The sequence below is a fragment of the Poecilia reticulata genome, linkage group LG14 (genome assembly GCF_000633615.1).
Source record: "Poecilia reticulata strain Guanapo linkage group LG14, Guppy_female_1.0+MT, whole genome shotgun sequence".
In the NCBI taxonomy this organism is placed as follows: Eukaryota; Metazoa; Chordata; class Actinopteri; order Cyprinodontiformes; family Poeciliidae; genus Poecilia; species Poecilia reticulata.
Window position 1 is genome coordinate 11,047,598 of NC_024344.1, and position 14,966 is coordinate 11,062,563.

At 37.8% G+C, this 14,966-nt stretch overlaps 1 protein-coding gene across 1 annotated transcript; it reads left to right on the forward strand.

The window, feature by feature from the left end:
* The first annotated feature begins 1,609 nt into the window (after positions 1-1,609).
* Positions 1,610-9,684, forward strand: il13ra2 (interleukin 13 receptor, alpha 2). Its single transcript, XM_008427742.2, has 9 exons — positions 1,610-2,162; positions 2,323-2,474; positions 4,362-4,518; positions 5,150-5,270; positions 5,612-5,796; positions 5,956-6,110; positions 6,385-6,532; positions 7,531-7,654; positions 8,409-9,684. The coding sequence occupies exons 1-9, from the start codon at positions 2,078-2,080 to the stop codon at positions 8,530-8,532; spliced, it is 1,251 nt and encodes a 416-aa protein (XP_008425964.1). The 5' UTR covers positions 1,610-2,077; the 3' UTR covers positions 8,533-9,684.
* The last annotated feature ends 5,282 nt before the right edge of the window (positions 9,685-14,966 follow it).

Sequence of the window (14,966 nt, forward strand, 5' to 3'; positions counted from 1 at the left end):
AAATTATCCATCTTAGTGTTATTCTAAGTATGCAATGTGATTATTATTGGCAGCTAAAGACGGATACCAGAACATTGGTTTTCAGATCTTGGTTTAATTTAAGTCTGTGCTTTACCTGCACCATTAACACACTAATACTCTTAATTTAAATCATTCTTTTCTATCTGCTTGTATGTTACTAGCAGGCTCAGGTTTTTATCATAAATGATTAAAATCTCTGTTTTGAATATTAAGAGAACATGGCCATATTAATGTGAAAGATTCAAAAGACTTATAACAGAAATTAGTTTAAAATGAGGGAAGAAGCAGACCGGTTTTTATATCCATCTTCTATTTAACTTTTCCTGTATAATTATTGCAGCAGCTCGATTCTCCTTCAGCTTTCTTCCAGTATTGCCCTCTCTCAAACTTCACTGATATAAATTCAGAATTTTACATTTAAAAATTCCACCTTTCTAAAATTTGAAAAGGCTACGTATACATAAAAAGTTGTGATGTTAGCATGCTAAATATATGTCTTCATGATTACTGTATTCAGTCCAGCATCAGCATCAGCATTCATCGTTTCAAAGGATGAACTAAGACCATGAGATTGTAAAGAGGAGTTCTGGCAGAGCTTTTCTGGGAGGTTAAGTCTGTTTAATGAAATGAGTGAAAGCACAGCAACCTGTCATATTGGGCTTTTAGCTGAAGCTCCTTTTTAATTAATTTGATTTAATGCAGTGAAACAGGGGAGCAATCTCACCCCACAACAAATAAAAATAAATAAGTAAAAAAACCCTGTGGTGACATTCTGCCTTTGAACCAAACCTGCTGCATACATGGCTTCTCCACTTAAAACCTGCCAAGACTTGACATCTTAAATGAACTGGGACACAGTGACATCATACATTTCACTCAGTTTATGACCTACTTACCAGCTGAAAAGAAACAAAAGTCTTTATAAGGAAAAGGGGAAAAACTGAAGTGCCTGCAGGGCAGGATATAAAAGAAATAATAATAATAATAATAATAATAATAATAATAATAATAATAATAATAATAATAATAATAATAATAATAATCAATATTATTATAATAAAGGGGGTGAGGTTAGAGCGCGCTCTTTCTCTTTCGTCATAATCCACGCATTCATATGGAAATGAATACATCTTTTCACATGCCTGTCAAGTTTTGGATTTTAAAATACTCGACTGAGGTCCAGCTTTCCTTACGTTTTCAGACAGGTTTTCAAGAAATCTAAAATATCTACATGTCAGCCACATACAAACTGAAATCTGATAAGTTTACCTTTGTTACCTAAAATACTGTGGAAATTCACATGCATTTCCTATCATAGAGCCGACGGGAACTGAAGTACATTTTTTTATTTTACATATTCAACAAAGTCATTCCATGCAGAAACTGTGTATCTTTTAACCTTTTTTTTATAGCTTTATGTGAATTTATTGGCGTTAACATAATTTGTCTTAAAGAAATAAACGAGAAAAACTTTAAAACCGACTGGAGGAGAGGCTGAATGCGCTCCCGCAGCGCGCTCCTTCCCTGGCGCGCACCCGGCCGCTCTCACCCGATCAGTGGGTTTTCAGGTCACCACTTTGCGCACAACACCTGGTTTGTTCCCGCTGTCGGCACCTGCAGCAGCCTGGGTGGCAGTTCTCAGGAGGCTGGTGAAATAATTCAATTTGGAGAGGCACAGGGATGTTTTGTTTTTACGTTATATTATAATACGGGAGATTTACGCGACATAAGTAATACGGGAGGACGGGAAATAAGAGTAAAATGCGTTTGTTTCTCGGTCCAAACGGAAGACTAGACAGTCATGCTGACAATTCAGATTCACCTTAAACCAGCAGAAGGAGGAAAAAAAAAAAAGAAGACGGAACCCGCCTACTTTTATAAAGCTTCAGCACATTTACCTCATAGTCGTTAAATCCAGCTGAGTCAGGAGCAGCTCACGGTCACATCACAACTCTCAGGATTTTATTTATTTTTTTATAGTATTTTTCTGTTTTCTACTCTTCTTTTTTTKTTGTTGTTGTTGTTGTTGTTGTTGTTGATTTGTTGGTGTTCACCGATGGCTAATAAATCCGGTGTTCTTCATTCACTGATGCTGATCTTCATAACCTGGAGGGGGAGCATGCGCTGCTGTGCAATCACAGGTTAACATCCTTTAATATACATGATTAAGAGAGCTGTAGTATGGATGATTATGTCTAAAATGCTGTTGCTGTGATAAAAAAAAAAAAGAAAAAAGAAAAAAAGAAAGGACATAAATGCTGTAGAGGCTCAATAAGCGGAGATGTCCTCTTTATTTTGTAGTGGATCCCCCAGAGGATCTTGCAGTATTGGACTCTGGTCGCCTCGGACAAATGCAGATTACTTGGAGTCCACCAAGCTGCCTGACGAAAATGACCGAGTGCCTTTCTCAGTACCAGCTGGAGTATTTCAACACCTACAAGAACAACTGGGAAGTGAGTGCTGATCCCATTTCCATTTTCATATGTATAAATATTTGCAATATTTTTTTTTAATGGTCATTTTATAGAGATTATTACAGAAGACCCAAAATTTAGAGTATCACATCAGCCCAACCAAAAACAGAGGTTTTAAGCACCAATGTCAGTTTTAAAGTATGTACATTTCTATGCACTCAATGCTAGGTTGGGTTTTCTCCTGCATGAATTAATGCATCAATGGCTGTGGCTTATTAGTGCGTCGGTGTAATTAAAGCCCAGATTGCTTTGATAGTATCTGCCCTATTAGGTATGGTTGATGTTCTATGGGGTTAAAGGTCAGAGGAATTTGTTGGCTAATCAAGAACAGGAACACCACAGTCCCAGCTTTTGGTACCTTGTGTCCAGGTGGCAAGTTCTGCAGGAAAATAAAACAGCTTGTCAGCTGGGGGAATTTCCTGATATTTCCTGGTATGACGCCTTCACAACCTTGTGAATGTGGACTTCAGAAAACCAGCAGATGATATGAAACCCCAAACATGCAACATTTGCATCCCATGTCTTGTATTCGTCTGTGTCTGGAATGGATTTGGCAATCCTCCCAAGGTTACAGTTCTCTCCTTGTTGGTGATGCACCTATTCCTGCCAAACTTCTTCCTTTCACTAAATTTTCTGTTAATATGCTTGGATGCAAAACTGTGAACAACCAGCTCTTTAAACAATGACATTTTGTGGCTTACCCTCCACGTAAAGAGTGTCAGTGACTGTCTACTGGAGAGTGGTGTTGAAATTGATTAGTAGCTGCAGGAGTACAAATTGTTGTTACAATTTTTTAATTACAATTCCTTCAGGTTTTACGGGTTTGCAACTTCATTCGCTACGTGATGATTCACCACTCTCCTGCTGAAGAGCCAAATTGGTGCAGAGCATCTGAGGCCGCAGGATCTTATTTACTTCATCCTTGATCAGAGAACAATCTGATACAACGGCAAAATCAAAAATAGGGGTTTAACAAATAGAGAGATGATACTGGTGACATTATAGACGTACCCCACAAAAGATAATCACATTTTTAGATAAATTGTAAGATTATAGATTTGGATATGGATGTGGAGATTAAAAATAAGATTAAAAAAAAAGGACAAAGTGCATCTAAAATAAATTTGCACCTCTGTTTGGGGTCTAACAGAGCCTTGGACTGACTTTCTGGATATTGATCTTTAAAATAATGTAGTAAAAACGATACATAAATGAATTAAATGAAAATATTTTGGTGACGCAGCGCTTAATCGAGTGGAAACACTTGAATTGTTTAATGCTATATTTTAAAGTCATGTTGTCATTTTGGCACCTTGAAACGTGATCTTGTCTGGCAATGGAAAATTACTCACACTTGTTTGGGCCATTAAGATGTCATGAATGACGCCTTCACAACCTTGTCATTAGTGCTGATCTGAACCAGGCTGACTCACAAACATGCTGTCATACAATTGTTTCCAAAGAATAATGACACAATAGTTAGATGACGCATCACGCAAGTAATCAGGACTTACAATCACCGTCAAGGACGATAATGGCACATCAGTACAATATTGGAAGAGATTATTTCCTAAGGCTCTACTGTCAAACCTGTTCTGAACAACCGTTTGAAGGATTGGCGTTGTAACTTTGAGGTAAAGAAAAGTAATTGGATATTCGCCACTTCAACTGTTACCTCCTGATAAAAAGTACAAAAAAACTCTTTGCGTTGCTGCCAATTCTGGACTAGAGGCCACTCCATCAAAACCTGGAGACAACTAACACTAATCCCTTTAGTTCAGCTGTCTTTGCACGTAGATGCACACAAAGTGTTAAAACTCTTCAGGTCTGATGTGTAACAACATGTCTGGATGTTTGGCTTGGCAGATTCTCAGAACCCCGCGCAGGACCTACAGCGCCCAGTTTGACCCGTCCAAAGACGTCCACATAAGAGTTTATACCATCCTGAATGGAGAGTGTACCAACAACACGATGATCATGAGCAAAAACTGCACTGAGATGATTCTGAAACCTCCCAGCACAGGTCAGCTGCTAAATGCTGTGCTTTGCAGACGCACTGACACACCTTGAATTTGATCACAGACATTATAACTTGACTGCATTTCATTGTGAATGTATGTAATAGGCCAAAATATATTGGTGCATAATTAGGAAGTGGAAGTAAAAACTTTTTTAGCAGATATAAACACAATGGAACAATTTGAGACAGATTCGAAATGCTGTGGTGGAAAATGGATGCCTTCAACACAACATTCCCACCGTTTCACATGCCGCATGACGGTCGCATGTAGAACATGCAAGAAGCGTGTAAAACATGCGACCGTCATGTGGCATGTGAAACATGAAGTGGGGCTGCAGTAGAGTCCGGGAAGCTGGTCAGAGTTGATAGAAGTCAAATATTAGGTTGGACTCTTTTGCAAAACAAAATTAGCAAAATAATAGTGACTCCCAGTGGGTGAATACTAATATTCTGCACTGTTTTGTGATTTCTTTTTTCATTTCCTTTTTTAAAAATTGAAATCCATGCATCAATTTCCAATTAACTTCACAATGATGATACTTTATTGTTGATTTCTCACATAAAATCCAAAGGTATTTCTGGCTGTAAGTTTTAAGAAACATTTGCTGTGTGTGTTTTTTATCGTTGTGTTTAGGACTTTTGGGTACAGAAGCCAAAGCGTTTATTTGCGTGTACCATAATATGGAGAATCTGGAGTGCAGCTGGACACGCGGCCTGAAGACACCACCCAGCGCACTGCAGAACCTCTATGTCTGGTACGTAACCTGCTTAAATAAGACAGCTTTTTGGCTGGATGCTAGCTTGCTCACAAATAATTGCTTTTGTTGCGAATGCTTTGTAGCTAGCGGTTCTCGCTAGTGAAAAACGACTGCATACTGCATACGAACGTTTTGGAAACTTTCTGAATGTGACTCATCTGTCATGCCCCACAAGTTCTTCCACTTTCACTCCTTAATTTTCCCACCTTACACCTCAATACTTGTCTTGTAAATCACTGCAGGTAAATGTTGTGTACTTTGGCTGCAACTCTTTTGTTTTATTAGTCATAAACCTTATGTCCTGGATGAATGGATTGTTTTGTTTGTTTTTCTCCCAGGCATCGGTCCCTGGATCAAGCAGTTGAATGCCCCAGCTACATTTTGTCAGGTGGAGTCCGGAAGGGCTGCAACTTCCCAGGAAAATCTCTTCCTGAATTCACTGACATCTACTTCTGTGTAAACGGCTCCTCCCGTGAAGGGCCCCTGAAGGCAACATTCTTCTCCCTGCAGATTCAAAACCAGGGTGTGTACATGACAGCTGCTACAGCAAAATATCACTCTGTCATAAAGACAGAGTGATATTTTGACTCTGTCATTGTTTTTGGGGGTTTTTTCTTCTTCTTCTAAACCAGATCAGGTTTTCCCTCCTTTCTCCTTTGGTGATATGTTGTTGCTTTTGCAGTGAAGGTTACAACTCCAGATAAGCTGCATCTGCAGACGAGTTCTGACACGGAGTTGGAGTTTCACTGGGAGAATCCCACTGGGAGGCTTCCTGCACACTGCCTGGAGTGGGAAGTGAGACACCATCATGTGGGCGCTGACGGAAAAATATCTTTGGTATGGTTGATCAGATATGAACCTTCTGATAAGACTCACTGCATCAGCTTATATGTTCTTTCAGGAAATCCTGTTGAAAGATTCGGCATTAGAGCCCTGAAATCTCATGTCTCATGTTTTGAGGAATTTCCAAAGCTTGAGCCACTTTTAAATGTTTAAATCACATCAGATACTTGTTCTTAAGCTCTTAAAATGACACTTTTTCGTATTACTTCCTTCCCCTTGTGTCATTCATTTCTTTTATAAAACGACTACTTGTTTTCCTGTGTGACAGAACCACATTCACACCGAGAAGCCCCGCCTGACTCTGCCTTTCAGCAACAGCAGTAGGAGAAACTGCTTCAAGGTTCGGTCCAGACTGAACTCTTATTGTGTGGACCAAAGCTTCTGGAGTGACTGGAGCCATGAAACTTGCCATCCAGGTTAGTGATTCTAAAATCTGTGCACCCCTGCATGAAAACCTATTTAGATAAATAAAAATACCGACAATCTTTTGAAATGTAATTTGTTTTACGCTTTAAGTTTATTGAGCTACTGTTAAATGATCCAGACAGATGGAGTCAGTCTGAGGTACTAAAATTGAGAAATTGCCTTTTGATGTAATAAGCTGCAACAGACGCACCTGATGCTGTGCATGAAAATTGTTGTGCATAAAAATGGCAAGATGGACGACTACCAAAGTTGTGCTGCAGATTTTTTATTAAATGAAAGTGTAAAATACTCCTCTAAACAGTTAGATTTACTGCTCTGCAGCGATGAAAATATAAGCATTTTAAATCCATGGGAAACATTTATGTTTTCTGGAAATAAGCCATTAAACTTTGAATGGTTGCTACCAGAGTGGGTTGATCTCAGAAAGTCCTAATGACGCTGTAAACCATATTTACCCTAAAATGATTTAGGCTTCAGCATAAATATAATTTTCCCTTCTTAACCTACATTTACCAAATCTGCCAAATATCTGGATTGGCTTCTTTGGGGTGATTCTTTTTATAATAAATCAGAAATTTGCTTCAGCTGCTTGAATGCGATCTGTTTTGGATTTAACCGTTTGTGGCTACATGGGGCAATGCAGCAAAATTCTGTGTGAAGCGCCTGAATTTGAGTTTTAATTGTTCCTTAATTCCTCTACGATCAGACAACATGTGGCTGTAAGGTTTCAGATTATTGTGGTTGTGTGATGTAATCCAGCATGTTACATGAACCTTTCTTACAGCGCCACCTGCAGGTGGTTCTCTCTTTCACTGGATCAAAATCTTGGATTTCCAAAACTATTGAAATTAATATATTACACTGTTATCACGCTGATTTGCTTTTAGGATTTTGTGGATTTTGTTACTTATTAACATGTGTTTTTAATCAAATATTAAAATCAAGTATCTCTTTGTAACAAACCTGGTTTTATTTGCTCTTGTTCTAGATGTGGATAGCAGAGAAACCACTCTGGGACCAGAAATGAATTCTGTGTCGATTTACATCTACATCGCTGTCGTCATCATCGTCGTCCTGGTGGTGTGTCTGTGTGTGTGGGCAGCAGTCAACATGTGAGTTTAAACACACACACACACACATGTGATTTCAGGGCTTTGCAAAAAGATTGACAATATTAATAAGCACAAACAACAGCTTGCTCATGTTTATTAAAGGTTCTTAACTCTTTATTCCTCTTACTTTCTGGTGAGTTTACATGTTTTAACTCAAAGTGAAGCGTTATCCTTTGCTGTTGTTTTCTAACATGATTTATTTGTTTGTTTTTCATTCTTTCCCTGTCGGTTTTTGGGTTATAATATCTACCAGGTTTATGTCTAGACTAAAATTTGTGCCCGTTGTTGGAGCAAAATACGCTCAGTCTAATTGAATGGAAAACATCTGTAAACATCATTCTGTCAGAGATTCTCTATGTCAGCTAGCTCTGGACTTTGACTGGGTCATTCTAACAATGTGCTTTGTCTTGACAGGTTTATAGTTAAGCACAGTGCAAAACTTGATCCATTAAGATGTCCAAAACACATTATATTGTTATTATAACCTAGTGATCTTTAATAATAATTGGTTGGAAACTGACTGAGCACAGATGCCACATCATCCACATTGTTATTTCTGAAAGATTTAGAAAGTCTTACATCATTTTCTGTTTGCTTCACAATTGTGTGCACTAGTTGTTCTTGGTAACTGAAATGAAAAACCCTGCGAAATAAGTTGAAGTTTGCAGCGAATAAATGTTGAAGGAGGATCGTTACTTTTGCAGGGCAACAGAATATAAAATAAACTAAAGACCAAACTGTACTTTCATAACAGGAGGAAATCTGGACCACAGAAGAAAGTGGACTCTCTGCTTCCCAAGCTGCTTACCAACAACTTGACTCAGAGAGTTTCAAAGATCTACAGCGGCAACAAAATCTGCACTGATGTTGTCATTTAAAAACATTTCGGAACTCGTCTTTTTTTTGTTTTGTTCATTGTTATTGTTGCACTTCTACTTAAGTCTGACGCTGCCTGTCCAGATAAGTAAATTGCTGTACTGCTCTGTACAGTGTGTTAGTTACAAAACTGTCTAGCATTCAACAAATATGTTAAACAGAACTAGGAAGCTACTTTAGAGACAATAAATCAAGAGTTTTCGGTTTATTGTGTACTTTTTTTTGCCAAAGCTCTTGCTGGAGGATTAAACAGGCTGYAGTWACTTAACCAGGATGTTTTATAGTTTGCCAAATCTCTTGCCAGGTGATTTACTTAACAGAAGTTCCTACATTGTTGTGTATTGTATATACATGTACATTTATGTATTTTATCATGTTATTTACTTGTTTAATATGGGCCTCAAACCTTGCCAGAAACCTGATAAAACAAGTATTTTTTTTATGTAACAAAAAACAAAAAAATAAATGTGATGGCTAAAGTGTTCAGAATGTATTTTTAACCGTCTCTGTTGCACACTTTGAACCAGAGACGTTTTTAATCACCAGCCTAGTATTTCTAATGCAACTGAAAGTGTAACATGACCAGAAGAAATGAGTGTGTCAGTGTTTTAATGCCACAGACTTTGCCATTTTTGGGGAATTGACCCCAACAGGAMTTTTTTCGTGGTTGCTTTATTCCAACACAAGCGAACGTGATTGGTGCCTTGACAGTAAGAGTGAAAAATCACCACACTCCCTCCTGGTTTCATTTGAATTTTAATGCTACTTTATGGCTCTAATAACCTGAAAATGTAAATAGAAGTATAGATTAAATGAATGTATGCCTTCATATTCACAATTMATCTTGGTTTGTTGCATAATCAAATTGTGGGGATGAATTGTTTGTTTCTATGTTTATCAATTTAGCACTTAAACAAGGGGTTTTTATTTATGCTCCTATGCTACCTTTTATTGAGAGACAATTTAAGGATGGTTTTTTTTCATGTTTGTTTTATSTCRGACATATCAGTGATTTTCAGATGTGAAACATTTTAGATTTTGTTCGACAAATAAAGTTGAGTTAAATATATATCTGCTTTTGTGAAGCTTGGAAGAGATTTGTATATATTGCTTTTTGTAACCTATTTTTAATAAAGTATTATGAATAAACAATATATATGGTATTTCTTAAAGTGTTAAGTTTTGATTCTTAACTTAATACATGTAACAAATGCAAAAGAAGTGCAGAACTTCTGATGGATAACATCTGCTAAACGTTACACCATCTTGCCTGACTGACACTCGTCTCTCCCAGGATCTCTTGAAGACAAAACGTTGACAATAGAGCAAGCAAGATGTCTGAGTCTAAAATGATAAAGCAAAAGAAAGTAGCTCAGCAAAGTAATTAAACAACGCATGATTAAACCCAACTGTGGCTAGGATGGCAACGGATCCAAAAAAGTAGGGAACACTTAAAACAAAAAGTAAAGACAGTATGCAAAACAAACCAGGTTGACAAAATATGCATATTCAAACATAAAGAGTGCAAAGATTCAAAGTATAAAAATCACATAATGCCAAGACAAAGTACTAAAGTACAAAGTACAATCCCGTTCCTTCTGAGACAGTTCCTTGGAAGGAGGGCCAGGTACAAAAGCACAAATGAGTAGTTTGGGGTTGAAGCCTCGGCGAGGCACGGACTGCAGGAGGGCGACCTGAAGGCAGCAGGAGCCAACGTCAGAGAGCAACAGGAACCTCAGGAACTGGTAGTGAAACACGAGAGGTCGGCTGGAGATCAGGAGGGACAAAACACCGGAGCTGAGAAAGTTGGGTGAAAATGTGTGCTTTTGAGAAGAAAATAAAATAAAAAAAGCAATGGAATGCTGGTGTGAAGCTTTTCTCGGAACAGTAATTTCACGACTCAGTTGTAGCAATCAACAGGAACGCATGTTTCAATTTCCACAGAAAATGTTTGAGGCCAAGATAAAATTTAAACTCTCTATTTCCTCTTTCTTCACTTTCTGCAGAGAGAAACTCAATATTGATTCATTTTGAACAGTACGTGCAGGAAACCTAATGAATTCTTGTGCATGTAAATAAAAACTGCTATAGTAATTTTTAACTCTTTTATTTTTAACTGTATAATTGGCATAATTCTTATTCTGTAAAGGCAACCATAGACTAGAGAATTAATTACTGTAATTATTGCCAATGTGGATAAAACATGTACTGGGTAACAGTAAGTTGTGTGTGGGCTAATAAATATATTGAGAACATGGCAGTGGTAAATTAGGACCTTCAGAGATACATAAATAATATCAGACGAGAATCCTCCCTTCTTCTGATAAGCCTGGCAGGAGGGATGCATTTCTCCTTGACAAGGAGCCAAACTCTGCTGCTGAAGCAAAACAGAAATTCCAGAGAAAATGTAGACTGGAGAGTTAATGAACTGAGAATATCTTTCAGCAGTCGGCATGGCTGCATGACGAAGAAAACCAAAATAAACAAGAACACTCCACACTTTTAGTGGAAGAGGAATATTCAGTTTTTTATACAAAAAAATCTCAGCTACTTTCCCAGGCTGCTGTAATTTTGCTTAATTATATTACATTGTACAACTATGCAGATCAAGAAAGCCAGATAATTTGTTGCTTTGAGGTTTATATATGACAAAAAAGGCTTACAGAATAGGTTGTCAGAAAATTTTGGCTTTAATTTTAATTGCGTCTTAAAATAATATTTCAAACTAATTCCAACTAACTTTGATTAAATCTGATCTGATTTTTATATCATCACACATTTGTTCATTATTTTGTCCTTGATTTTTTTTCTTTTTGTCAGATTTGAATATCTTACAAAGATAACCGAAGTAAAATAAGAAATTGAAGAAAAGAAGAGGAAGAGTCGTCGACATCAGACTCAAAAGTGATACAAGACTTTGAGACTCCAGTGAATCATGGTGAGAGATTTTATCTAAAAATGGTGGACAATGATGCCCAGCTCTTTCATCTACACTCTGAGTGAATGTTTGCTGCTGATGTATATTTCTGACCACGTTATAATATATATAACATTATAATAAGGTAAATTTGTTCCAGGGGCTGTGTATAAAGGGCGACATCTGCTGGCCAGAARTCAGTATTGCACTTCTGTTTCTCGAAGGGAAATTTGAATTATGTAAAATTAAAATGCAWCACGTGCGCAATAATATTTCATGATCTAACTCAGAATAATATACATTTAAACTGGTAAAACATTTTCAAAAAGGATTAATTGGTCAAAAGAAAATAGAGAAATCTATTTCTGTTTTGTTTGCTAATCATAWAAAGATGCCTTCCTAAGATTTATTAGGAGCATTTTAAGCAATCTATAATGGGTTAGTTTTATTAAAAATGGATTTGTAACTTACTCACCAATTCAATTCAATTAAAAAAAGACTTTATTGATTGTAAAGGGAACTTTGGAATCAATAAAGTCATATTAATTCAAATTCTTCAAAAAGGCTTTGTAGATCGTTACGGCTTTTGGAAGGACAGATCTTTTGCAGCAGTCTGTATTACAGTGAATCTGGAGAGGCCTCTGACTGAAGACACTGTTTTCCCAAGATAAATATAATCCAAAATTGTTCCGTTTTACCGGTGTGTTCATATTAGTTGGTAGAAATCATAAAGTTGCAGACTTTAAAGTAACCGTCTCAAACCACAGACGGGTTTGAGACGGTGAATGTCTTTCAACGTTTAAACGCTTCAAGAAACTTCAGTAATTAGTCTTTAGCTGTATGCTGTCGAGGTAGTTGATTCTGATATGTTGGATYAAGGACACATCGCCCTTGAGGAATAAAGATTAAGACACAAGTTTCAATTAAATTAACTTAAAATCTTTTACAATACCTTTTGAAACTTGTTCATATTTTAATGCTTTTATTAGGATTTTGTGTCAAATGTTAAATAAACTCCAGGGAATCACATAAGTTTAACTGGCTGGTATAATAAGGATACATTAGATGATTCACTGGAAGATTAATGGAGACACAGTGGAGTAAATAAGGGTTTTCTGCTTCCTGATTTCCTGCTTTTTAGTTACGTTTTTCAGGGTGAGTAGAGAGAAAACAAGAAAACATGTTGTGAAGACAGGGTTTTAGTTAAACATAGAAAGATAAAACATTTAATAACTTTCTTAAGGAAACAGATTATTCAGGAATATAGATTAAGGATCTGGATTAAAGAGAGACATCTTGGATTCACAAAGTCTCCATGGTTGTTTAGAGGGCAAGAAAGGATCTTATTTAAACTCTAACAAGTTTATTAAAGCCACTGGAACTTTATGTGGACTTGGCTTATTTTAAACTCAGCTTGAGTTTTTCAAACATGTTCACTAATTTGTTTGGTAAGGATGAATATGTGGAAAAGTACCACATTCCCTTGTTMAATATGGTGGAACATTTGCTCTTTTCCAAATGTCCAGGGAACCTCAGTGATCATGACTTCTCTGAAATACTTAGAGATTACAAAAGACTGTAATGATTCGAGAGGATGGTCCTGTACGCATCCATCTCAAATACATGTCCAGCACAAACCTGCTTGCTACATTATACTCTCTCTCTCTCTCTCTCTCTCTCTCTCTCTCTCTCTCTCTCTCTCTCTCTCTCTCTCGTTGAGAAAATAACCATCTGGCTGTAGGTTGACCACAGCTCTATGTTTGATCCAGCATTCATTGACATCCTCAAGGTCAGCCATGGCAGCTGACTGCTTCCCACATCGGTGTTGTCAGGTTCACACAGCCCTTTTCTTCTGATCTCTGCTTAGGCATGGATTTATTTATGGGCTTAGATAAATGGTAATAAGWGTTTGTGGATAAGAATTGTGCTCACGCTGCGGTTCGTCTTATCTAGATGCTGTAATACAAAGTGGAATATTATGCAAGATATTCAGATAATTTTATTACACCTCAAGAGATAACACAAGTTACTTGAGTGCAGGATTTGTACCATTCACAGCCCCCAGTAAAAACACATGTAGGTTAAACGGGACCCTGCGGGCTGCAGAGTGGCGATAGTAGAAGAGAAGCAAGTAAAGTTATTTGGGTTAATGTGTAATTTTGGCGGAGCCAGTCTTGATAATAGATTGGTAGGAGGGTAATGTACAGCCCAGGTGTTGCTGCTCAGTCAGTTCATCAGTCTCACAGCTCGCTGGCTCTCATCTGCACAAGATGAGCGTCTTCATGAGGATCAGCAGCGCTRGACGACTGCAGGTCTGATCTTTAGATTTCGTGCTTGTTTTCAGAAAATCTTATGCTTGGGTAAAGCAATGATTTTGTTTCTCCTCAGGTGACGGCGTGTCAGAGCCGATGTGTCTCTGACCCCCGGGTTCAGTAACTGGAATCTGTCCCTGCAGGGTGAAAGCGTGCAGGGCCTGGCTGGTTACTGCACCCAGGGGCCAGGCTAATCTTCACAGGACAGACTCCCTTCGAATTCTGACTAACTGGATTTTGCAAGATTCACCACCGACCTTAAAAGCTTTGGTCTATCCCACTTGCTTCCGAGCTGCAGTGGTTCTGCTTATTTTCTGTTGATAAAGAAAAAACTGTCTAGTAAAATATATTCAAAATGAGCAGAAGTAGATACAATAAAAAATTTTTAAAAAACAAGTACCGTTTCAAGCTATGGTAGAAACAAAGAAAAGAAGATTAACAAATGTTTCTCTCCCAGGACCAGATGTTAATTTTGATAAACTGCAATCTGCATTTGACCAAAAGTGGCTTTGCGTGTATGCTACAGTTTATGCTAGACAACTTGACATCACGTTCATCTGACCACTAGGTGGAAGAATACCACCATTATTAAGGCTGCTGTTAAACACAACACCCACTAAGTGCACTTAGAAAATAGTCCTGGGAATTTAGCAACCAGCTTTTCTACCAGCACACAGGAACTGTGCCTCCGTTGAGGCATTTCATGCTGTTCTTATGACTTCTCTATTCTCAGAGATACAGAAGAGGAGTATCTGTGTAGGCAGAAACCTGAGGGTGAAAGCCCACAGGCATTCCCACCACTGACCTTTAAGACGGATCACTGTAGTGAGATGATGCATTTTACAGCCCTCTGCTGCTGATTAAAAGTAAAGAAAACCGACTGCAGATAATGAATGTGCATAGTTCAAGGATAAACAAGGTTACATGTGGGAGTAGGAGAACGCTTAATGTTTTTGATCACTGCTATGTTAAAAATGCTCAACTTGCTCTCTGACATGAAATCACAATCTGTTCTTAATGTGACCAAAACATGCTGCCTGGAGTCATAATTTGTAAAAACTGAATCATGAGGATGGTCTAGAGCGCCTCACCTCTAACCTTTAAGTCGCATTTCTAAGATCCCAGGAGGCTAACGTGCTAGGAAGCATCTTTTTTTAACAACCGTCCTGCCTCGCTTCGATCATTGTGATGTTTACATAAATTCACC